Genomic DNA, 23,839 nt, shown 5'->3' with positions numbered 1-23,839 from the left:
CCCATCCCCAAGGGCATAGGAGTGTCTGGAAACGTGAACAGGTGTGTCCACGTGCAAGGGTATACATGGGCCCATTGTCATACGCGTGCCCTGAGCAGGTGACTAGGCCTGCAAGCGTCCCCTCCAGCGTGGGCCACCCAGAGTTAGCGAGACCCTGACCACCCGCAGAGCAGCGATCACAGCCGCGGGCCAAGTCCCGGGGTCCGGCTCCACGGACTCGCGCGCCCCCGTGCGGCCGCTCTCGGGCACCGCCGCACGCGCCCCGCCCACACGACTGGCCCGTCGCGCGCCTGCGCACGCAGCGCCTTTTACGGCGCCGTAAAGCAGCGCTGCCCAGCCGAAGGCTGCGGTTCCTGGTGAGACCCTGCCTTCCCCCCTTGCCCGCGCCGGGCCTGGTGCGCTCCCGACCCCTTCGCCGCGGGCCTGTGGGTCCCGGGCTGGGGTCTCGACGTCCGCGATCCCGGGTCCGCTCGCTTCCGCCCCCTTCAGGAGGCTGCGAGGAGGGTGGGTTTCTCCCCATTGTAGAGGTACGGAGCGAGAGTCGCGGGGCCCTGTCCCTGCGGCGGTTCAGCTCACTTCAGCCCGCATCGCAGCCCGGTGGTGGGGTCTTAGCGATCCCCTTCTCATCTCGCGCGCCCACGGCCCTCGCCACGGACGGATCTGTATGCTGGGGCTGGGGCGACCCGGAGCCCCTGGGACCTCCCTCCCCTCCCAGCTAGTTCTCCCACCTCCCACGCAGACCTCGTTGGGGTCGGCTCAGCATCCACAGACCTCCCCATGCATGGTGGCAGCATGTTCTCAGCTGCCTCTCCGAACCCGTCTCGGCGCCCGCCCCCCACCCCATTTCTCTCCAGGAGCCCCCTACCCCATCTCCCTCTCCCTGTACCGACAGCTGATGGGAGGACCACTGTTGCTCAGCATCCAGCTTCCTCTCTGGAGAGCACGGGGGGGGGGGGGTGGGAGGCTCCCAACACCTCTGGGCCCCTCTTCCCAGCCTTCAGAATCCAGGCCCATCCGCGTCTCAAAGGACGAAGGGTTCCTGCGTGACACATCGGAGCTGCCTGAGGGCTTGGGGTTGGGGGTTCCCCGCTCCTCCTGCCTGGCCCCACGGATCTCACCTGTTCAAGCCCCCAACCCTCATGGCCTTTGGTCTTGACACGCTCCTATCCCACTGCCACCCTCCACCCCCTTTACTCTGGCTTTCCGCAGGGGGCGGGCAGGAAAGTTCCCGAGGGTCCTCAGTGCTGGAGCGCATGACGGGGCAGGGGCGACTGCCCATATCCCCTCTTGGTAACTCATCTCTGTCATCTCCCTGCCCTAGATCTGACGCCCCTCCCCCCATACACTAGTTTTCTAGTTACTCCCATAGCTGGCGGAGCGGGCAGGAAGGCGCTTTTCGCAATTGAACAGTCTGCGTGCCCTAGAGTTGGGTGGTTTCCGGCGCCCTCTTCTGTTCCCCTTCGTGTCTCTCCTTCCACCTTGTCCCTACTCCTGCTGGCTTGCTGCCTGCCGAGGGTGTAAGCCTCCCCACTTCCCTGATTTATCTGGTTACATGTAATCGAGGCGTGTTTTACGCGCATCTCTTTGCACGTGGGAAGTCGGCACTGAAGCACACAACGGTGGCATGGGGCGAGGGTGTCCCAGGGCCCCTCGTGGTTCTCCCTCCTTCCCTCCCTGCCTGGTCCCCTTCTCAGTTGCCCCTGACACCCGCGCTTCTTGGTCTCCCAGCAGGGCGGCGGCGGCGGCGGCGGCGGCATGGAGGCGCGCTTTACGCGCGGGAAGTCGGCGCTGCTGGAGCGCGCGCTGGCGCGGCCGCGCACGGAGGTGAGCCTGAGCGCCTTCGCACTGCTGTTCTCTGAGCTGGTGCAGCACTGCCAGAGCCGCGTCTTCTCCGTGGCGGAGCTGCAGGCGCGCCTGGCCGCGCTGGGCCGCCAGGTGGGCGCGCGCGTGCTGGATGCGCTGGTGGCGCGCGAAAAGGGTGCCCGGCGTGAGACCAAGGTGCTGGGCGCGTTGCTCTTCGTCAAAGGTGCAGTGTGGAAGGCGCTCTTCGGCAAGGAGGCGGACAAGCTGGAGCAGGCCAACGATGACGCGCGTACCTTCTATATCATCGAGCGCGAGCCGCTCATCAACACCTACATCTCCGTGCCCAAGGAGAACAGCACGCTCAACTGCGCCAGCTTCACAGCGGGCATCGTGGAGGCGGTGCTCACACACAGCGGCTTCCCTGCCAAGGTCACAGCGCACTGGCACAAGGGCACCACGCTCATGATCAAGTTCGAGGAGGCGGTCATCGCTCGAGACCGGGCCCTGGAGGGCCGCTGACCCTGCCAGAGATAAAGGATACAAAGAGCCCCCTCCCCAAGTGTGTCTTGTGTCTTGTGTGGGGGCCTCAGATCCACTCAGTATCTTGAGCCTCAGCCCTGCCCCAGGCTGGGGAGGGAGACCAGGTCCAAATGTGTTTACAATAGAGTGGGGGTGATGGGGGCGGCTCTGGCCATAGGGTTGGGGGGTTGAGTGAGGCCAGGGGTGGTGGGAAGAAATAAACTGGACAGAAGGATTTGGTGGGAAATGCTGGCAGGTTCTGGAATCACGGTTGGAGGATGTCTGCAGGCTTTAGGGGGCATGGGGTTCTGGGAGACCATCAGGACTCCTTTAGACTTGTGGTGGGTGAAGTGCCAGATGGGCAATATTTTATGCCATTAGTCTTTATTTATTATTTTTTTTAATTTGTTGAGATAGAGTCTTGCTCTGTCACCCAGGCACCATCTCACCATCTCACCTCACTGCAGCCTCCAACCCTGGAGTTCACGCGATTCTCCTGCCTCAGCCTCCCAAGTAGCTGGGATTCCAGGCGCCCACCACCACACCCAGCTAATCTTTGTATTTTTAGTAGAGATGGGGTTTCACCATGTTGGTCAGGCTGGTCTTGAACTCCTGACCTCAGGTGATCTGCCCACTTAAGTCTCCCAAAGTGCTGGGATTATAGGCGTGAGCCACTGTGCTCAGCTGCCATGTGGTCTTGTCCCATTATTCTGCCTACCTATTGAAAGCAACCACAGACAACGTAAAGGAGTGGGTATCACCATGTGCCTAGAAAACAGGCTGAGGGGAATTGTTTGCCTTCCTCCCTCGTTTATTATATTTTTCAGAGACAGGGTTTTGTTCTGTCGCCCAGGCTGGAGTGCAGTGGCACAGTCATAGCTCACTGCAGCCATGAACTCCTGGGCTCAAGCGATCTACCCGCCCCAGCCTCCCAAGTAGCTGGGACCACAGGTGCACACCACCACGGCCAGCTAATTTTTAAAACATTTTTGCAGAGATGGGGGGGGTCTCACTAGGTTGCCCTGGGCTGGTCTCGAACTCTTGGCCTCAAGTGATCTTCCCGCCTCGGCCTCCCTAGGTGCTGGGGTTACAGGTGTGACCCAAATCCAAATGTGTTCTGCAGATCAGCAGTAGCAGCATCAACAGGGAATTGGTCCACAATGCAGTCTCAGGCCCACCCCAGAGCTGCTGAATGTGAGGCTGCATTTTAGCCAGGCCTCCAGGGAATTCCTGGGGACCTTAGATTGAGATGCAGGCTTTAGGGTATCAGAATCGCCAGGAGGGGCTGGGCGCGGTGGCTCACGCCTATAATCCCAACACTTTGGGAGGCTGAGGCGGGTGGATCACATGAAGTCAGGAGTTCGAGACCAGCCTGGCTAACATGATGAAACCCCGTCTCTACTGAAAATACAAAACATTAGCTGGGTGTGGTGGCACGTGCCTGTAATCCCAGCTACTTGGGAGGCTGAGGCAGGAGAATCGCTCGAACCCAGGAGGTGGAGGTTGCAGTGAGCAGAGATTGCACCATTGCACTCCAGCCTGGGCAACAAGAGTGAAACTCCAAATTTCAAACAAACAAAAAAAAAAGGCGCGGTGGCTCACGCCTGTAATCCCAGCACTTTGGGAGGCTGAGGCAGGCGGATCACGAGGTCTAGGAGGATCACGAGGAGTTCGAGACCAGCTTGGCTAATATGGTGAAACCCTGTCTGTACTAAAAATACAAAAATTAGCTGGGCATGGAGGTGCATGCCTGTAATCCCAGCTACTTGGGAGGCTGAGACAGGAGATTCGCTTGAATCTGGGAGGCGGAGGTTGTAGTGAGCCGAGATCACACCACTGCCCTCCAGCCTAGGCGACAGAGTGAGACTCCATCTCAAAAAAAAAAAAAAAAAGAATGGCCAGAAGGGCTTGTTGCAACCCAGGTAGCGGGGCTGTGCCCCCAGAATTCCAGATTCTGAAGCTTTGAGGTGTGCCTGAGAATGTGCAGTTCTAACAAGTTCCCAGGAGCCACTGATGCCCCTGGGACTACCCTTCGAGAACTGTGGCTCTGGAGACTTCCCTGTCAAAGTCCAGAACTGTCTGGAGGCTTATTTTATATATATATAATTATATATGATACTATATATTTATATATAATTATATATAAATTATATTTATATAAATATATATATAGTATTTGTATGTAAACATATATGTTATTTATAATATATATAATATATATAGTACATATATATATTTGAGATGGAGTCTTGCTGTGACGCCCAGGCTGGAGCGCAGTGGCGCAGTCTCGGCTCACTGCAACCTCTGCCTCCCAGGTTCAAGCCATTCTCCTACCTCAGTCTCCTGAGTAGCTGGGATTACAGGCATCCATCACCACACCTGGCTAATTTTTTGTATTTTTAGTAGAGACGGGGTTTCATTGTGTTGGCCAGTCTGGTCAACACTTTAAAGTTAATTTTAAAGTTCAGGATGATACAAACACATTTTCCTTGTTAAAAAAAAAAATAAGTGGGATGCAGTGGTGCACACCTGGAGTCCAAGCTATTCAGGAGGCTGAGGCAGGAGGATCGCTTGAGGCAGGGGTTGGAGTCCGGCCTGGGCAACATAGTGAAACTTTGTCTGAAAAAATTTGAAATAAGGCCGGGCGGGCGTGGTGGCTTATGTCTGTAATCACAGCAGTTTGGGAGGCCGAGGTGAGCAGATCACTTGAGGCTGGAAGTTTGAGACCAACCTGGTCAACATGGCAAAACCCATCTTTACTAAAAATACAAAAGTTAGCTGGGTGTGGTGGCGGGCACCTGGAATCCCAGCTACTTGGGAGGCTAAGGTGGGAGGATCACTTGAACCTGGGAGGTGAAGGTTGAAATGAGCCAAGATCACGCCACTGGCACTCCAGCCTCGGCGACAGAGTGAGACCCTGTCTTAGAAAAAAAAAAAAGTAATGTATTACACCTCAGGCAATTTTCCTTTCCCTTTTTGTTCACCACACTTGGTTCCTGATCACTCCTCCTCCCCAAGAAAAGTCCTTCCAGATTTTTGAGGAGATCTGTGATCCAATCTTCCCTGCTTTCCCCCCGCCCCCCAGGATGTGAACAGACAGGTCTGTTGAGAAAAGGAACTGCAGGGACTGTCAGCTGGGCTCCCCTCACTGGTTATGAGAAGGGCCAAAGGAGTCGGTGTCTAGATTTGTTGAGGATGCTCCATTGGGCTGCCTGGTGGACTAGGGCTGAGGGCTTGGTCAGGGCAGTCTCAGTCATCCCAGCAAGAGGCGTTGAGTGGGGTGGGCTTCAGCACACTGGGGAGAAGGTGGTGTGTCTAGGATGAATGAAACCGTGGAGCAACCACCACGCATAGCCCAGGGCTGATCCTGGAATAGCTGTTGGCTGGTGGAGGTGGCACTGGGAGAGGGCTTGGGCAGGGTGATGGCCTGAATCTGGAATGACGGGGAGGCGTCTGGGGGGCCAGCAGATGCACAGGTCTTGGGGTTTGGGGTCTGAAGTTCTGGAGGGAGGTCTGGGCGTCAGCACAGACACAGAAACCACAGTCCTGGATGGGGGACAGAGGGAGGGAAACATGGTGTCTGAGAAGCTGGATTTCAGAGCAAAATGCAGGACGCTTTGGGCTAAGCAGCCCCAGGCAGGTCCTCTGAGACCCTGGCGAGAGGGGCTTCCAGGGCCTGCCAGGGCAGGGGCCATTCTGTCCAGAGGCCAGGCTGTGAAGGATGTCAGAGAAATCGGGAGGGAGGAAGAGGGGCTGCAGGAATTTGTAAGCTGGGAGTGCAGGGCCCAGGGTCTGTTCCCATGCGCCATCCTCACCCGGCCACCGCCGTCCTCACCTGGCCACCGAGGTTGAGTTAGGGGGCTTGAGAAGGGAGAAGGTTTGAACAAGCTGTAGGGTTATGAGGCTGGGCCTGGGGTTGGGGCAAGGGAGGCTGATGAGAAAGAAGAGGGGCCTGTGGTCCAGCAGCTTCTGATCACAGCAGCTCTAACTTAGAGTGCTTTGAGCTGCAAGGAAGGTCTCCCCTGGACCCTCCAGGTGGGTGGGTGAGAGGAGGAGGAACCGGGCACCAGCCTATGGTGAGCTGAGCAAGCAGCATCAGCTCATTTCACAGGCAGGTTCCAAAAGAAGTCATGTGCCCATGGTCACACAGATTAATTATTATTTTTTGAGATGGAGTCTCACTCTATCACCCAGGCTGGAGTCGCCCAGGCTGGAGTACAGTGGTGCGATCTCAGCCTCCCAGGTTCAAGCAATTCTCCTGCCTCAGCCTCCCAAATAGTTGGGACTACAGGCGCCCACCACCACGCCCAGCTATTTTTTTTATTTTTAGTAGAGACAGGGGGTTCACCGTGTTCACCAGGCTGGTCTCAAACTCCTGACCTCAGGTCACCGCCCACCTCAGCCTCCCAAAATGCTGTGATTACAGATGTGAGCTACCGTGCCCAGCCCAGATGTATTAATTTGACAGCTATTTTATCAAGCACCTACTGTGTGCCAGGCCCCAGGGACACAGCTGGGAACAAAACAAAGGCAGTGGCCTCCTGAAGCTCATTCTACCTGGGGGGACCAGCAGCACACAGGTGAGCAGATGGCAGGTTTTGTTGAAAGGAGGGCTGTGGTGAGAACGTGCAGCAAGGAGTGGGGAATGAGGGCTGGGGAGTCAGGGTGTGATTGAAGTGTGGGCAGGGATGGGAAGGCACTCAGGACAGGTTCCACGGAGAGGAGAGGCTTGGAAGACGGAAGGAGCAGAGAGAAGGACAGGTGCAAAGACCCAGTGACAGGAGCGAGCTGGCGTGTTCAAGGAACGGTGGGGAGGGGCTCTGTGGTCATCAGGGGAACCTATAGGATGTTGGCTCGTTTTTTCAATTTTTTTGTTTGTCTGTTTGAAACGGAGTCTTGCTCTGTCGCCCAGGCTGTAGTGGCAGTGGCGTGATGTCCGCTTACTGCGACTTCCACCTCACGGGTTCAAGCAATTCTCCTGCCTCAGCCTCCCTAGTTGCTGGGATTACAGGTGTTCGCTACCACGCCCGGCTAATTTTTGTATTTTTAGTAGAGACGGGGTTTCACCATGTTGGCCAGGCTGGTCTTGAACTCCTGATCTCAAGTGATCTGCCCACCTTGGCCTCCCAAAATGTTGGGATTACAGACGTGAGGCACTGCGCTGGGCTTGCATTGCCTTTCTCTTTTCTTTTCTTCTTTTTTTTTTTTTTTTTTGAGACAGGTTCTCACTGTCGCCCAGGCTGAGTGCAGAGGCACAATCCTCCCACCTCAGCCTCCCAAGCAGCTGGGACTAAGGTGCCTACCACTACACCTGGCTGATTTTTGTATACTGGACCTCAGTATGTTGCCCAGGCTGGCCTCAAACTCCTGGACTCGAGCAGTCCTCCCACCTCGGCCTCCCAAAGTGCTAGGATGACAGGCATGAGCCACTGCGCCCAGCTGGCTTTGGCCTTTTCTCTGAGCTGGAGGAAACTTTTGGAAAGGGGGCAGTGAAGAGAGAGCCCTGAGTGGAGGCAGCTGCTCCAGTCGGGGCAGTGGCAGGAGGGGTGAGCAGTGAGTGAGTGTGAACGCTGTTTGACAGCAGAGGCCACGGACTTTTCTTATGGACTTGGACTTGGAGGTGGTGTCAGGGGAAAGGAAAGCGGCGCAATGACCCCAGTGCTGGCCTGAGCCACTGGGAGAGGAGTGTGGAGAAGCACCCTGTGCTCCTGGCCTCCCCCCATGGGCTGACCTTGGCTGAGCCTGAGGCTGGTGCCACCTCCAGACCTGAAATGACCTCCGGTTGAACAGGCCAACTCCCCATCAGCTTGTCCAGCCAGCCAGCACTTACTGAGCGCCTTCTGTGTACCAAGCCCAGTTCTGGGTACTTCCATGAGTCAACTCACGCCCTCCCCGCCTCAGGGTGATCCACCGCCTTCCCCTACAATATTCCAAGGCGCCATCGGACTTCAGACTCTTCATGTCCTACACCTTCTCCTTGTAACAGAGGAGGAAAAAACGAAAACGGGAGATAAAATTCTGCTTCAGTTCCTCCTCAATTTGTTTCTTTCTTTTCCTTCTTTTTTTTTTTTTTTTTTTTTGAGACGGAGTCTCACTCTGTTGCCCGGGCTGGAGTGCAGTGGTGCGATCCTGGCTCACTGTAACCTCTGCCTGGGAGACCTCTGGCTCCCAGGTTCAAGCAGTTCTCCTGCCTAACCTCCCAAGTAGCTGGGATTATAGGCACATGCCACCATGCCTGGCTAATTTTTGTATTTTTTTAAGTAGAGACGGGGTTTCACTATGTTGGCCACGCTGGTCTCAAACTCCTGGTCTCAAGTGATCAGCCAACTTCAGCCTCCCAAAGTGCTGGGATTACAGGCGTGAGCCACCATGTCTGCTTGCTCCCAATTTTCTTTCTTTTTTTTCTTTTTCTTTTTTTTTTTGTTGGGGTCTCACTCTGTCGCCCAGGCTGGAGTGCAGTGGCACAATCTGGGATCACTGCAACCTCCGCCTCCCAGGTTCAAGCACTTCTCCTGCCTCAGCCTCCTGAGTAGCTAGGATTACAGGTATGTGCCACCACGCCCAGTGAATTTTGTGTTTTTTTGTTTTTTGAGATGGAGTCTCGCTCTGTCACCCAGGCTGGAGTGCAGTGGCGCAATCTCCGCTCACTACAAGCTCCGCCTCCCGGGTTCACGCCATTCTTCTGCCTCAGCCTCCCCAGCAGCTGGGACTACAGGCGCATGCCGCCACGCCCGGCTAATTTTTTGTATTTTTAGTAGAGACGGGGTTTCACCATGTTAGCCAGGATGGCCTCGATCTCCTGACCTTGTGATCTGCCCGCCTCGGCCTCCCAAAGTGCTGGGATTACAGGCATGAGCCACTGCGCCCGGCCGAATTTTTGTATTTTTAATAGAGATAGAGTTTTGCCATGTTGGCCAGGCTGGTCTCGAACTCCTGATCTCAGATGATTCGCCTGCCTTGGCCTCCCAAAGTGCTGGAATTACAGGCATGAGCCACCACGCCCGGACAAAGATCTGATGTCCCAACCTTCAAAGGTGGTCTCAGGCATCAGACTCTGGAATTCCCAGCTGCCACATGCCATACCCAGAGACCAGACCCAGCCAGGCCTCCAAGAAGGAGACAAATGTGGGGGCCATCATTGCCCCATTTTATTGATGCAGGCCGGACAGGAGGACTCCCCACCTGAGCTGGCGTACTGAGGTCCTGGGGTGCTGAGGACATGGGGCTGCATCTGGAGAGGGTGGTGTTTGGGGGCACTCCCATGTGGAGAGGATGCTGTTGGGGGACATTCCTGGGAAGGCAGGGGCCGCAGAGGAGCCGGAGATGTATCAGCTGCCTCTGTTTGGGTGGCAGAAAATGTCACGGGGATCTTTCAGCCACAAAGAGGCGTTTAGGCCGTGGTTGGGGGTCTTCAGGGTCTCGCTCTAGGCCTGGCTGTGTCCATGCTCAAGAGTGGAGAGGGGCAGAGGGGGCAGAGGCGGCCGTCAGAGCCCCGGTCTTGATTCAGGTCCCAGGGACTCTGCCGAACCTTCACTGGCTGGCGGCGCACACGTGGCCAGCCGGTCGCACACCCAGGAGCCCAGCTTACGGTCGCAGAAGGCGTTGTTCCAGTGGCCGGAGCCCCGCATCATCACGCAGTCCTTGCCGTGACTCTGGCTGGCGGGCTCCCCTGGAGCCCAGTTGCTGGAGCAAAAGGCTTTGGGGTCAGGGAATGGGGCAGGGAGAAGGGGCCCAGTTCCCGGCAGCCTAGACACAGCCCTCTGAGTCTGCACACCCTCCCTTCTCACCCCAGGTTCCCCCATCCTGAGTCTGTGCCTGGGGACCTGTACTTCATTTTGGTGCCCCATACCCTGCAGCCCAAGACTCACCCTTATTTTATTTATTTATTTTTGTTGTTGTTGTTTAGACAGAATCACTCTATCGCCCAGGCTGGAGTGCAGTGCGTGATCTTGGCTCACTGCAACCTCCACCTCCTGGGTCCAAGTGATTCTCCTGCCTCAGCCTCCCAAATAGCTGGGATTACAGGCGCCCGCCACTATGTCTGGCTAATTTTTGTATTTTTAGTAGAGAGGGGTTTTGCCATGTTGAGCAGGCTGGTCTTGAACTCCTGGCAGGTGATCCACCCACCTCGGCCTCCCATAGTGCTGGGATGACAGGCAAGAGCCACCCTGCCTGGCCAAGACTCACCCTTCTAATCTGTGCCCCTTCCTCTATATCTCCTCCTCCAGGTCAGAGAAGCCTTGGCCAGGTCCCCCCACCCCCACTGGCGTCCTCCTCCCCTGCACCCTAGAGACCCTTCTCTCTGAGCCCTCACCCGTTTCCCGGTGCAGTTTATTCAGGGAGCTCCTCCCTCCACAGTATTTCTGCCTCCTCCCCTGGATCCCAGAGGCCCCCTCCTCACCTGTAGTCCACGGGGCTCCCGTCCACCCAGATAAACTCCCCCTTCAGGTTCAAGTTCCGAAGGCCAATCCAGGAGATGGTGTGGCTGGCATGCTTGGTCAGGAAGTCCTGGGGGGCAGGACAGGGCTGGAGGACTGGAGACATGTGCCCGGGGCCTTCCAGCCCACTTCAAGAGGTTGGGTAGAGTGGGGCAGGGGTCCCCCCACCTTCGCCGTGCTGCCCACCACCTCTGCAGAGCCTGGGCCCACCTGCTCCTCCGGGCTGTGGATGCTGACCAGCTGCCCTTCCATGTCCTCACAGGCGTACCGGGCGTGGAGCCACTGCTTGGTGCCCTTGCCGAAGTAGTAGCACTTCCGTTGGAAATTGATCCACTTCTCAGGGCACGTGTTGCACACAAAGCCTGGGGTGGAGAAAAGGCTCAGGGGTGGTGCCAAGGGAGGTGCCATGGGCACCCTGGGCAGAGTAGGTGGCGGTGCCTCTCCTAGGGCCACTCCTGGGGTCGCGGCTAAAAGCAGACGCACCCCAGGGCCTAACAGACGGCCTCCTGGGTTGTGTTCTTTGCTGGAGCTGTGATGCCGACCAGTTCCATAGCAGAAGCACCTCAACCACTGTGGCCACAAACACCTTCACGGTTAGCAGAGCACGGTGTCGACCATCAACACCTCAACCACCGTCACCATCTCCACAAACACCTCATGGCCAGAAGCAACACAAGCACCAACGCCGTCACCACAAATTCAGGTCCAACATGGTCAACACCACACCATGCCACAAACACACTCTCGTCCAACAACACTTCAACCACCGTCATCACCACAGACACCTCCCAGCTAGAGGTTCCTCAACCACCAGCACCATCACCACAAACGCATTCACGTCCAGCAACACTTCAACCACCGTTATCACCACAGACACCTCACAGCTAGAGGCCCCTCACCATCAACACCAAGGCCACAAACACACTCATGTCCAATAATATTTATTTTTCTTTCTTTTCTTTTCTTTTTTTTTTTTTTTTGAGACAGAGTCTCGCTCTGTCGCCCAGGCTGGAGTGCAGAGGCATGATCTTGGCTCACTGCAAGCTCTGCCTCCCGGGTTCAAGCGGTTCTCCTGCCTCAGTATCCTGAGTACCTGGGATTACAGGTGCCCACCACCATGCCCTGCTAATTTTTGTATTTTTGGTAGAGGCGGGGTTTCACTATGTTGGTCAGGCTGGTCTCGAACTCCTGACCTCAGGTGATCTGCCTGCCTCAGCCTCCCAAAGTGCTGGGATTACAGGCGTGAGCCACCGCGCCTGGTCCAATATTTCAACCACCGTCATCACCACAGACACCTCACAGCTAGAAACCCTTGAACCATCAACACCATGACCAGAAACGCATTCATGTCCAACAACACTTCAACCACCATCGCCACAAGCACCACCATGGCCAGAAGCCCTTCAATTGTCATTCTCATCACCTTAAATCCAGCATGGCTTGGGAACTCTTCAATCACCAATGCCATGACCACATCACCAGCTCCACAGTCAGCAGCACCTCAGCCACAAATCCCATCACCACAAATGCTTCACAGTGAGCAGAGCAGCAATCACTAACACCATCGCCATCAACACCTCATAGTTAGAAGTGCCTCAACTGCCACCAACATCACCATAAATCCATCCATGGCTAGCAATACTTCGATCCCCAACATTACCACCACATCACCAGTTCCACAGCCAGCAGCACCTCAGCCACAAGCACCATCGCCAACAGCACTTTGACCACCCTCATCACCTCAAACGCCTCATGCCAGCAGCACTTCAACCACCAACACCAGCACCACAAAATGCATAGTCCATACCCTACTTTCCTTCCTTCCACCTTCATCCGGTCCCTGCCTCCATCTCCACCTCCTTATCCATCCACCCTTCCTGCTGTCCACCTTCCCTTCCACCATTCCTTCCACTGTTTCTTCCACTATCCCTTCCCTGCCTCCATTCCGTCCATCCTCCTTCCTCCTGTTTGTCCATCCATCCACATCCTTCTTTCCATCCCTGAACACATTCCGTCCATCAACCTTCTTCACCAACCTATACGCCACATTTTTACATTCACGTCCGTCGGCACATCAACTACCAACACCATGAGCGCCACAAACACATTCACGTCCGTCAACACATCAGCTACCAACACCATCACCACAGACACATTCACGTCCATCAACACATCAGCTACCAACACCATCGCCACGAACACATTCACGTCCGTCAGCACATCAACTACCAACACCATGCGCCACGAACACATTCACGTCCGTCAGCACATCGCTACCAACACCATGCGCCACGAACACATTCACGTCCGTCGGCACATCAACTACCAACACCAGGCGCCCGCGGTACATTCATGTCCATCAACATCGAGATACCAACACCAGCGCCACGAACACATTCCGTCCATCAACACATCAACTACCAACACCAGCATCACGAACATATTCACATCCATCAACACATCAACTGCCAACATCATCATCACAAACACATTCATGTCCATCAACACATCAACTACCAACACCAGCGCCACAAACACATTCATGTCCATCAACACATCAACTACCAACATCATTGCCATGAATGCATTCATATCCAACAACATGTAAACCACTAACACTGTCACCACAAACACCTTACAGCCAGCAGAATGCCAATCACTAACACTATCACCATTAACACCTCATGGTTAGCAACACCTCAGCTGATGCCAAAGTCAGCACAAACACCTCATGGCCAGAAGCAGTTCAACCACCAACACCATCATTATAAATACACTCTTGACCATCAGTGCTTCAACTGCTGACACCATTACCGTCAATACATCCATGGCCAGCAGTACTTCAATCACCAGCACCATGGTCAGCAGCAAGTCAGCCACCATCACTGTCACCACAAACACATTCATATCCAACAACACTTCAACCACCATCATCAGCACAAACACCTCATGGCCAACAGTGCCTCAGCCACCAACCACATCATGACAGACACCTCATGGCCAGCAGCACTTCAACCACCAACAGACGCTTCCAAGGTCAGCAACACCTTAATCACTGATATCATTACCAGAGGCACCCACCACCAGCAGTGACTTATCTCCACCACCCACACCACAGCCAGCACCATCTTTACTAACCACACCAACCATGTCTTCATCACCAGCACTAACAGCAAAACCAGTGCTGTGGCCAAGTCCACCAGCAATTACTTTCCCCAAGCACCATCCCCACCAACAGCCCTGGTCATCATCCCTGGCAGTACCCCCCCCAAACCAGCACTCCTAGTCAATGTCTGGGAAATTGAAATGATTTTCTTCCAGTGGGAGGCTTTGGTCAGAAGAGCCAATGGGATTGTAAGACTAGGTCCCACAATCCCTCAATATGGTCTCTTTCTCCCCTTCCCTCCACCCCAAGGAGACTCGCAGACATTGTTGCTATCACCTCCCAGGAAGGAGGTTAAACCCACTCTTACTGGATCAAATCTTTCTTGCTTCAAAATAGATTTTCAGCAGTGGTGTGCACCTGTAATCCCAGCTCCTTGGGAGGCTGAGGCAGGAGGATCGCTTGAGCCCAGGAGTTTGAGACTAGCCTGGGCAACACAGCAAAAATCCACTTTAAGAAAGTCGGTTTTCCTATAGTGATGTGCAGGGAGGGTTCCACTACACGTGGTCAGATGTGTTTTGTTTTGTTTCGAGACAGAGTCTTGCTCTGTCTCCCAGGCTGGAGTGCAGTGGTGCTATCTCAGCTCACTGCAACCTCCGCCTCCTGGGTTCAAGCGATTCTCCTGCCTCAGCCTCCCGAGTAGTTGGGACTACAGGTGTCCACCACCACGCTCGGCTAAGTTTTGTATGTTTAGTAGAGACGGGGTTTCACCATGTTGGTCAGGCTGGTCTCGAACTCCTGACCTCAGGTGATCCACCTGCCTCGGCCTCACAAAGTGCTGGGATTACAGGCGTGAGCCACCGTGCCTGACTACAGATTTTTTTTTTTTCTTTAAGCGGCAGGGTCTTATCACGTTACCCAGGCCAGTCTCAAACTCCTGGGCTCAAGTGATCCTCCTGCCTCGGCCTCCCAAAATGCTGGGATTACAGGCGTGAGCCACCGCGCCCACCCTCTCGTGGTCAGATTCTTCTAAGGGGCTTAGGGTCTGCAGTAGCTTGAGTCGGATTGCTTCTCACCCATGCAATGGTAACCAGTGCTCAGTCCTCTGGAGGTGTGGCATTAAAACAGGAAGAGGTGGCTGGGTGCAGTGGCTCGTACTTGTAATCCCAGTGATTCGGGAGGCCAAGATGAGAGGATCACTTGACCCCAGGAGTTTGAGGCCGTAGTGAGCCATGATTGTGCCACTGCACTCCAGCCTTGGTGACAGAACCAGGCCCTGTCTCCCAACATAACAACAACAAGAAAAACCCAAACCCCAAAAACCAGGAAGAGGACATTTCTGAGCCCTTAGAAAACTTCAGGGGAGCCGGGCGCGGTGGCTCAAGCCTGTAATCCCAGCACTTTGGGAGGCCGAGACGGGCGGATCACGAGGTCAGGAGATCGAGACCATCCTGGCTAACACAATGAAACCCCGTCTCTACTAAAAAATACAAAAAAAAAAAAAACTAGCCGGGCGAGGTGGCGGGCGCCTGTAGTCCCAGCTACTCGGGAGGCTGAGGCAGGAGAATGGCGTAAACCCGGGAGGCGGAGCTTGCAGTGAGCTGAGATCCGGCCACTGCACTCCAGCCTGGGTGACAGAGCGAGACTCCGCCTCAAAAAAAAAAAAAAAAAAAAAAAGAAAACTTCAGGGGAAGGTGTCTTGGTTGGTTGGTACACAGTCACCCAGAGACAACCTCAGAGCCAGGCTCAGATCCCAGGCTGTGGGGCTGGATTTAGGGGAGACTTCAGGGACTGCGGAAGAATTAGGAGGCGACCTGTCAGATGTAGTCGTGGTCCAGAGTACTCTTCCCCTATGCCTCTCCCTGAGGGACCACACTGAGGTTTCTGGCTGGGATTCCCAAAGCGACCTCACATCCCAGGGGACGGGACTCCGTCACACCAAGCACAGAAACTTGTTCTTCTCTGCCCCAGTTAGGACAGCTGGGGCTTCCCAGAGGTCAAAGACCAAAAATCAAGGGTGGGGGCATTGGCTGGGGGAATGGTAGGGCTGTAAAACCCCGGTTCCTACCCCGCATTAAAATTTTTTTTCTTCAGAGGCAAGGTCTTACTCTGTTGCCCAGGCTGGATTGCAGGGGCTCAATCCTAGCTCACCGCAGCCTCAAACTCCTGGGCTCAAGTGATCCTCCCACCTCAGCCTCCCAAGTAGATGAGACTACAGGTGCACATCACCACATCTGGCTAATTTTTTCATTTTTTCGTTCAGGCAGGATCTGGCTGTGTTGCCTAGGCTGGTCTCAAACTCCTGGACTCAAGTGATCCTCCTGCCTCGGCCTCCCAAAGTGCTGGGATTACAGGCGTGAGCCAGTGCACCTGGTCCCTACCTCACCTTAAGGGTACAGTGACTGAATGTCTGCTCTCTCTGCAGCCTGCTGGCCTCCTGGGGTCAACACTGCCTCCATTACTGCCACCCCTGGGAAAGAGGTCACCATCTCCATTGTCCCATCATGGCAGACAGTACCCCTGTCCGGCTCCCTGACCTGATCAGACAATCTACCAGGAGGGCTATGTGTGTGGGAATCCTACTAATGACTCCTCACTGCGGCACATCAGGCAGAGGACAACAGCAGGGAGATCCCAGCTAGGGTCAACACTGGACTGCTTTAACCCAGAAGAGAAAAAAACATTGTAGGAGCCTCCAAATCTGTGAAAGGACCCAGTTGGAATCAGAAAGGGCGTTCTTGCCAGGTTAGATGGCTCATGCCTGTAATCTCAGCATTTGGGGAGGCGGAGGCAAGAGGATTGCTGGAGCCCAGGAGTTCAGGAACAGCCTGGGCAACATAGCAAGATCCTGTTGCTACAAAAAATAAAAAACTTAGCTAGGGCCAGGTGCAATGACTCATGCCTATAATCCCAGCACTTTGGGAGACTGAGGCAGACGGATCGCTGGAGTCCAGGAGTTCAAGACCAACCTGGGCAACATAGGGAGACCCCGTAGCTACAGGAAAATTAAAAAATTAGCCTGGTGTGGTAGCACACGCTTGTAGTCTCAGCTACTCTGGAAGCTGAGGTGGAAGGATTGCTTGAGCCCAGGAGTTGGAGGCTGCAGTAAGCGATGATTGCACCACTGCATTTCAGCCTGGGCAAAAGAGCAAGACTCCACCTCTTTTTTTTTTTTTTTTTTTTTTGAGACAGAGTCTCATTTTGTTGCTCACGCTGGAGTGCAGTGGTGCAAAGAGAGCATGATCTCGGCTCACTGCAACCTCCGCCTCCCGGGTTCAAGCGATTCTTGTGCCTCAGCCTCCCAAGTAGCTGTGATTACGAATGTCTGCCACCACGCCCGGCTAATTTTTAAAAAATTTTTATTGAGATGGAGTCTCGTTCTGTTGCCATCCTGGAGTGCAGTGGCGCGATCTCGGCTCACTGCAGTCTCCACCTCCCGGGTTCAAGCAATTCTCCTGTCTCAGCCTCCTGAGTAGTGAGACTACAGGTGTGTACCACTACACCCAGCTAATTTTTGTAGTTTTATAAGAGATGGGGGTTTCATCATGTTGGTCAGACTGGTCTCAAACTCCTGACCTCAAATAATCCACCTGCCTTGACCTCCCAAGTGCTGGGATTATAGGCATTAGCCACCGCGCCCAGCTTATGTTTGTATTTTTTTTGTTGTTGTTGTTGTTTGGTTTTTTTTGAGACGGAGTCTCGGAGTCTCGCTCTGTCTCCCAGGGTGGAGTGCAGTGGCACAATCTCGGATCACTGCAAGCTCCGCCTCCCGGGTTCACGCCATTCTCCTGCCTCAGCCTCCCAGGCAGCTGGGACTACAGGCGCCCACCACTACGTCCGGCTATTTTTTTTTTTTTTTTTTTGTATTTTTAGTAGAGATGGGGTTTCACCATGTTAGCCTGACCTCCTGACCTCGTGATCCACCCGCCTCAGCCTCCCAAAGTACTGGGATTACAGGCGTGAGCCACCGTGCCCGGCTTAATTTTTGTATTTTTAGTAGAGACGGGGTTTCACCATGTTGGTCAGGCTGGTCTCGAGCTCCTGACCTCACGTGATCCATCCACCTCGGCCTCCCAAAGTGCTGGGATTACAGGCGTGAGCCACCGCGCCCGGCCAAGAACCCTTCTCTTAAAAAATAAAATAAGGGGTGTTTTATGTACGCCCCATGTGTCCTGCCCCATCGGAAACTTAGTCCTATTTCTGTCATCACGCACACTTCTGCCTCGCATCCGAGCACACTCCCTACCCCGTGCTTTGTGTCCCCCTGATGACACTTGGGTCACACAAATGTATAGACATGCTGCCTCTCGTCACACACGCGTGCTGTCATTCACGTTTGCCAACACACCCGAGCCCCTGGTGCGGTCACGCACCATCCTCAGCTGAGACTCACACACTCACCATTGGACACCTGCAGCTCCATCCGTAGCTTCGTCACCTCCTCTCGGAGTCTTTCCAGCAAATCTGAAGCTGTGTTCCTCTCGTTCAATTCTTGGGGATTCGACAGGGGGCAGTGCTCAGAGACCGACTGGCAGGCCCCCTCCTTGTCCGTTCCCTCCCCCACTGCCCCATCCCCTCCCAAGCCTCACCCTGGGACTTGAAGCTGCTCAGATCTGCTTGAAGCCCGTTCAGGTTCCAGGACAGCTCCGAGTCTGTTGTGCGTAGGAGCGCAGGGCTGGTCTCAGGGAGGATGTGTACAGGCCGAGGGCACCCGCCAAGCCTGGCCCCCCAGCCTCACGGTTCCCCAGGGCTCTGAGACACTCCCTCCTTCCCACTCAATCTGGTTCCATACCCCCGATCCCAGTCTCTCACCCTGAGATTTCAATCTCTGTTGTTCAGCTCGAAGTTCCTCCAGGTCCTGCCAAATCTGAGTGGCTGTTTGCAGGGGAGGGGCCTTCGTGGTCAGCAGGTCCTCACTGTCTCCCCCATCTACCCCCACCCATCCCCTGGCCTCTGCCTGGGTTCTTAGAGCCACCTGCTCAGTTTGCAGTTCCCGGGCGTTGGGGGTGGGGTACAGTGAGTCTTAACGCTCTGGGTCCAGGAAGTCATCCAACACCCCCTCGCCTTTCCCCCTGCAACCCCCACTCCAGGGGTCACTCACACTGGGATTTCTGCGCCATCTGATCACCGTGCTGTCTTTCCAAGTTCTTGGAAACTTGAGAGACTGGAGCGGCGGGAGAGAAGAGATATCCCAGGAACCTCAAAGGCAGGTCCTTGGACCCCGCCCATGCCCCAGGCTCAGGGACCCTCTCACATAGTCACAACAGCTGCTGTTGCTGTTTGTTCATTTACTGGGGCAGGAGGAGTGTACTCAGGAAGGTATATGCAAGAATATAATGAACCTGTGTACCTTTCCCTCACCCAGGATTAACTATAAAAGCAGTAGGCAACTATCAGAACACTTCACAAATCTTAGAGCTTGTTTCTGTCTCATGGCACTAAAATTACGCCCATTTTACAGATGAGGAAATGGAGGCACACAGCAGTTACAAACTCCTTATGCTACAGATGCTTAAGGCTGCCCGACTTACAATGGCTCAACTTACAATAGCTCGAGTTACAATGGCTCAACTTTACAATGGTCTGAAACCAATATGCATTTACAGGAAACCTTACTTCTCTTGCAACGCTGGGGAATGGTGGGGAGCCAAAGCCTTCAGCCAGCCATGCAGTTTTAACTTACACTATTTTTAATGTACTATGGGCTTACGGGGACATAACCCCATTGCAAGGAGAAGAGCATCTGTATTAAGATGCTATCAGGCACTTTTCCAAGATTCCCTGGTTCCCCACCTTCCCTAGGACAGGGAGCAACTTAGGCTGACCCTCAGTTCCTTAGTGAGGGGACACTGAGGCTCAGAGAGGAGCGGGATGAGAGCTGGGCGTCCTAACCCTCACCCCCACCCACCTCCACCTTGACCCCTTCATACCGTTCTGGGCAGCCCTCTCTTCCAGCTGTTTTAGATTCTGTGTGGTGTCCCAGTCTGGGGAGGGGGAGAGAAGAGGAGTGGAGAGTGGGGATTGTCAGTACCCCCACCTGCCTGCACCCCATCTCCCAGCTGGGGAAGGAGGTCTTGGGTATAAGCCATGGAGGTGCTGAAAGGATGGAGGACAGGGATGCTGGGTGGGGGGTGATGGGCTTTGGAGGGGGGGGCATGGGAAAGGGCTGGCAGTGTCCAGGTGGGAGGAAGGATGGGAAAATTGGGCTTTCAGAGGTGCGTTGGGCTCCCCAGGCTCTGAGATGGGGGTGTGGGAGGGAACACAGAAGAGCCCCATGAGTTGGGGGGACCACATGGGGCTGGGGATGTCCTCACGCCACAGGAGAAGGAGAGTCAGCAGCCCGGCCCACAGAGCAGCGGTCAGCAGCCCCAGCAGCACGATCTGAGTCCCGCGCCTGCAACACCGCTTCCTGGGAAGCTCCTCGATCTCTGCCGGGGGTGGAGGGACTGACTATGGGTGCAGGGCGAAGCTGGACACTGGCCCTGACCGTCTCCCCATTACCCAGAGCCCCCGACAACCTGGGAGCCTGTCCAGAGCCCACACTGAAGCAGAGGGTCTCAGTGGACCCCTAGCTCCATTTGTGCAGCTTCCTTACCTGACTTCGATCTGGGTCACTGTCCACAGAGACAGATCTGGGACCAAGAGCTAAGACTCCCTCAGCCCCCACAACCAATGCCAGGACCCCAGCCTCACTTCCAGAAGACCAGGTCCTGCTTTTTCCTTCCCCTCTGACCCCCAGAGCCCACCCTTATACCTCTGCACCTGTCCCCAACCCAGAGTCCCTTCCCTAAACCCAGGACACTGAGTCCCAGTTCTTCCCCAACAACGGAGCCACTCCCCAGCCGCTTTCCCAGGTGTCATCCAACATCCAGACCTCCAAAGCTCTCCCAGGCCCCACCCAAAGGTCTATCTGGATGTCCCACCCCAAGCCCCTGGCCCTCTGCACTCACCCTGGCTTGGAGGATTCATTATGCTAAATTCTACTTGTTCCAAGTTCCTGTTCTACTTGGCCTCTGACTCTATTGGGCTCCCAGCTCGCTAGCTGGAGCCGTTTGTTCTTTTTCTCTTTGTTTTTCTGTTTTTGTTAGGAGGGTGTTGAGTCAGAAAAAGGAGGGGCCCTCAATTTTCCACTCCTTCCTGGCTCTGTGCCAGGAAAGTCAGTCCAGCCTCACCTCCTTACCCATACCAGTCCCTTTCTTCGAAATTCACCTCTTTCCCAGAGAGGGACCGGGGAGCCCCCCTTCTCTCCTGGGTGAAAGGCAGTAGGTAAGGGTCATTGCTTCTGCCAGTGTTAGAACCAGAGAGTCCTCCTACCTGAATATTGACCTTCCTCCATGGCGGTCCTGCTTGGATTCTCCCGAAGATGGGGCGCTCACTCCCTGACAACGCAGTCCACTCAGCGGGGACAATCACAGCTCTGGCTGGGATCTGGGTTTTAATGATGGTTAGGGTGAGGCGTCAAACCCTAGTTGCCAGCGCAGGGTAGCATCTGGGACTTGGGGGTACTCAGTGACTATCTGCTGATTTTGGTTAGTCTACAATCTGGACTCACTAGCGTGGTTAGTGGGGAGACACAGCTGGTGTGGAGAGACAGCAGCCTGAGATCAGAAGTGGGGCACCCCCAGAGTCCATCACACTTGAGCTACACAGCAGGTGCACTCATGAGATCTTGACAAATGGCTTAATTAACCTGGAAACTTCTTTCCTCATTCGTAAAATGATGATACTGAGAACACCTATACTGTGGGTTGGTGATCTGTGCTAAAAATATCACCAGCTTTTATTGTAATTGCCTTGCCTGTGCGCCCTCAGCCGAGGATTCAGCCTCAGTTTTCCCCTCTGTAAAATGAGCTGATAACAGCACCCAAATCATGAGGCCAAGATAGGATCCAATGAGATCACAGTGTACCTGAGGCTTTTGGTGCGGGGCTGTGCGCAGTGGGTCTTCAGATTCTAAACGTTTATGAAGCATCTGCTCTGTGCCACATCCCACTGGGAAATGCTAAGAGCCCATAACCCAGGCCTCAGCCTTCTCCTCTGCCAGTGTCCCCAGGGCATCTGTAAAGTGCTCTGACTTTATTTATTATTTATTTATTTATTTATTTATTTTTTGAAATGGAGTCTCACTCTGTTGCCCAGGCTGGAGTGCAGGGGCACGATCTCGGCTCACTGCAACCTCCGCCTCCTGAGTTTGAGCGATTCTCCCGCCTCAACCTCCCGAGTAGCTGGGACTACAGGCGCGTGCCACCATGCCGGGCTAATTTTTGTATTTTTAGTAGAGACGGGGTTTCACTATGTTGGCCAGGCTGGTTTCAAACTCCTGACCTCGTGATCCACCCACCTCAGCCTCCCAAAGTGCTGGGATTACAGGCGTGAGCCACTGTGCATGGCCTATTTTTTTAATTTTTTGAGATGGAGTCTCACTCTGTTGCCCAGGCTGGAGTGCAGTGGCACCATCTTGGCTTACTGCAACCTCCACCTCCCGGGTTCAAGCAATTATCCTGTCTTAGCCTCCAAAGCAGCTAGGATTACAGATGCCCACCACCACACCTGGCTAATTTTTGTATTTTAGTAGAGACAGGGTTTCGCCATATTGATCAGGCTGGTCTCGAACTCCTGACCTCAGGTGATCCACCCGCTTCAGCCTCCCAAAGTGCTGGGATTACAGGCTTAAGTCACTGCACCTGACCAAGTCCTCTGACTTTAAAGCATCTATTATGTGTTGAGGAGCATGGAACTTGGGGTCTTTCAGGACTGGAGGTCACCGGCTACCTTCTTTCGCTGCCTGACTGTAGGCAAGTCCCTTCTCTCGGAGCCTCAGGGAGGTGGCGTGTGGGGCGGCCAGGCTCTGATTAGCCGCAGCTCAAGCTGGCCCTTTTGACATTGTGAGAGGAGCCCAGAGGTGTCACCATTCTGGGACTGGAAGTGTCCACGGAGGCAGCCAGACAGACCTGAGCCCGAGTCCTGGCTTCTCCCTGGACGAGCAGCTCAGTTTGCTCATCTGTAAATTGGGACTATTCAAAGCACCAGCACACAGTAGGTGCTCAGTAAATCTACTGGCAGGATGCTGGGGGAGTGTCCTCATTCTGTGGGGCCTCTGTCAATGGAACAGAGGTACAAAGACGGTAAGCCATTTATCCCCATCACGCAGTGGTCGGACTGAGACTCAAACCCGGGACACTTGACCTGGGAGCCTATTTGCTCAATCATCTGCAGACACAATCTCATGGTGGGGTGTCTACTGGTAAGTGCCAGTTGGCAGGATCCCAACTCCAGACTGTCCTTCTAACCCAAGAGCTCCTGCCTCTGCCTAGAGCCTTCCATGGCTCCCCAGGGCCCTCTATGATCGGCCTAGCACACTCACCAAGCTCATCTCAGACCAGATGGCCTGTTTTCACTTCCCCAAATCAGGGACCTGAATGCCTCGAGATTCTGTCCACAATGCGGCCCCCACCCCCACTCCCACCGCCCACCACCTCCCTTCTCTGGCTGTGACCTCCTCCTGCTCATCCCTTGAGGCTCAGCCGAAGGTCATTTTTTCCAAGGGCGCTTCGATCTCCACTTCCCATGGCCAACCCCCGACACACACAGATACGTACTCACTTAGTGGAGTCTGGAGCCTGTGTCTGTCCTCCTAGTGTGTTGGGGTCGACCAGAGAGATTGGCAGGGACCGTCAGGGACAGAGGTTTAAGCAGGAAGAAAGACACTTTCTTCTGAAAGTAAAGCCACTGACAGCTTCTATTTTCATAGACCTAAATATAAGCTTGCTGCCCGGATAACATTACACGCATGGCCTCTCCTGGCGCTCCCCACACCCCGGTGAAGTCCGTGTTATTATTATCTCCATTTCTCAGGTAAGAGAATCGGGTGAAAACCAGAGCTGTTAAGCAGCAAGTTCCCACAGGGCTGAAGGAGGTGAGCGCTGGCGTCAAGATTTGAACCAGGGTTATTGCAGACGGAATCATTATACCACTA

At 54.6% G+C, this 23,839-nt stretch overlaps 2 protein-coding genes across 4 annotated transcripts; one reads left to right on the top strand and one right to left on the bottom strand.

The window, feature by feature from the left end:
* Positions 1-395: 395 nt before the first annotated feature.
* On the top strand, positions 396-2,359 carry TRAPPC5 (trafficking protein particle complex 5). The gene is made up of 2 exons (XM_031660023.1): positions 396-504; positions 1,729-2,359. The coding sequence occupies exon 2, from the start codon at positions 1,756-1,758 to the stop codon at positions 2,320-2,322; it is 567 nt and encodes a 188-aa protein (XP_031515883.1). The 5' UTR covers positions 396-504; positions 1,729-1,755; the 3' UTR covers positions 2,323-2,359.
* A 7,074-nt stretch (positions 2,360-9,433) lies between these two features.
* FCER2 (Fc fragment of IgE receptor II) lies at positions 9,434-23,611 on the bottom strand. 3 transcript variants are annotated; one of them, XM_031660020.1, is made up of 11 exons: positions 23,463-23,611; positions 21,178-21,291; positions 20,178-20,291; positions 19,794-19,847; positions 18,965-19,027; positions 18,676-18,738; positions 18,453-18,515; positions 18,265-18,354; positions 10,971-11,122; positions 10,724-10,830; positions 9,434-10,005 (listed from the first exon to the last, which is right to left on the bottom strand). In XM_031660020.1, the coding sequence occupies exons 2-11, from the start codon at positions 21,197-21,199 to the stop codon at positions 9,807-9,809; spliced, it is 927 nt and encodes a 308-aa protein (XP_031515880.1). In that variant the 5' UTR covers positions 21,200-21,291; positions 23,463-23,611; the 3' UTR covers positions 9,434-9,806. The 3 variants fall into 3 exon arrangements, with proteins under 3 accessions (XP_031515880.1, XP_031515881.1, XP_031515882.1); XM_031660021.1 differs by having other exon boundaries at positions 23,467-23,611; XM_031660022.1 differs by lacking the exons at positions 21,178-21,291; positions 23,463-23,611 and adding an exon at positions 20,814-20,945.
* Positions 23,612-23,839: the final 228 nt, after the last annotated feature.

The sequence above is a fragment of the Papio anubis genome, chromosome 20 (genome assembly GCF_008728515.1).
Source record: "Papio anubis isolate 15944 chromosome 20, Panubis1.0, whole genome shotgun sequence".
Classification (NCBI taxonomy): domain Eukaryota; kingdom Metazoa; phylum Chordata; class Mammalia; order Primates; family Cercopithecidae; genus Papio; species Papio anubis.
This window is presented reverse-complemented; position numbering and strand designations above follow the sequence as displayed.

Bases quoted from the DNA above. Each gene is read 5' to 3' on its own strand.
- FCER2 (XM_031660020.1), bottom strand. From the start codon at position 21,199: ATGGAGGAAGGTCAATATTCAG. The intron at 19,848-20,177 runs GTGAGGACATCC...CCCCCTCCCCAG, and splicing joins GACTCTCCTTCTCCTGTGGC to ACTGGGACACCACACAGAAT. The intron at 18,516-18,675 runs GTGAGAGACTGG...TACGCACAACAG, and splicing joins ACAGAGATTGAAATCTCAGG to ACTCGGAGCTGTCCTGGAAC.
- TRAPPC5 (XM_031660023.1), top strand. From the start codon at position 1,756: ATGGAGGCGCGCTTTACGCGCGGGAAGTCGGCGCTGCTGGAGCGCGCG.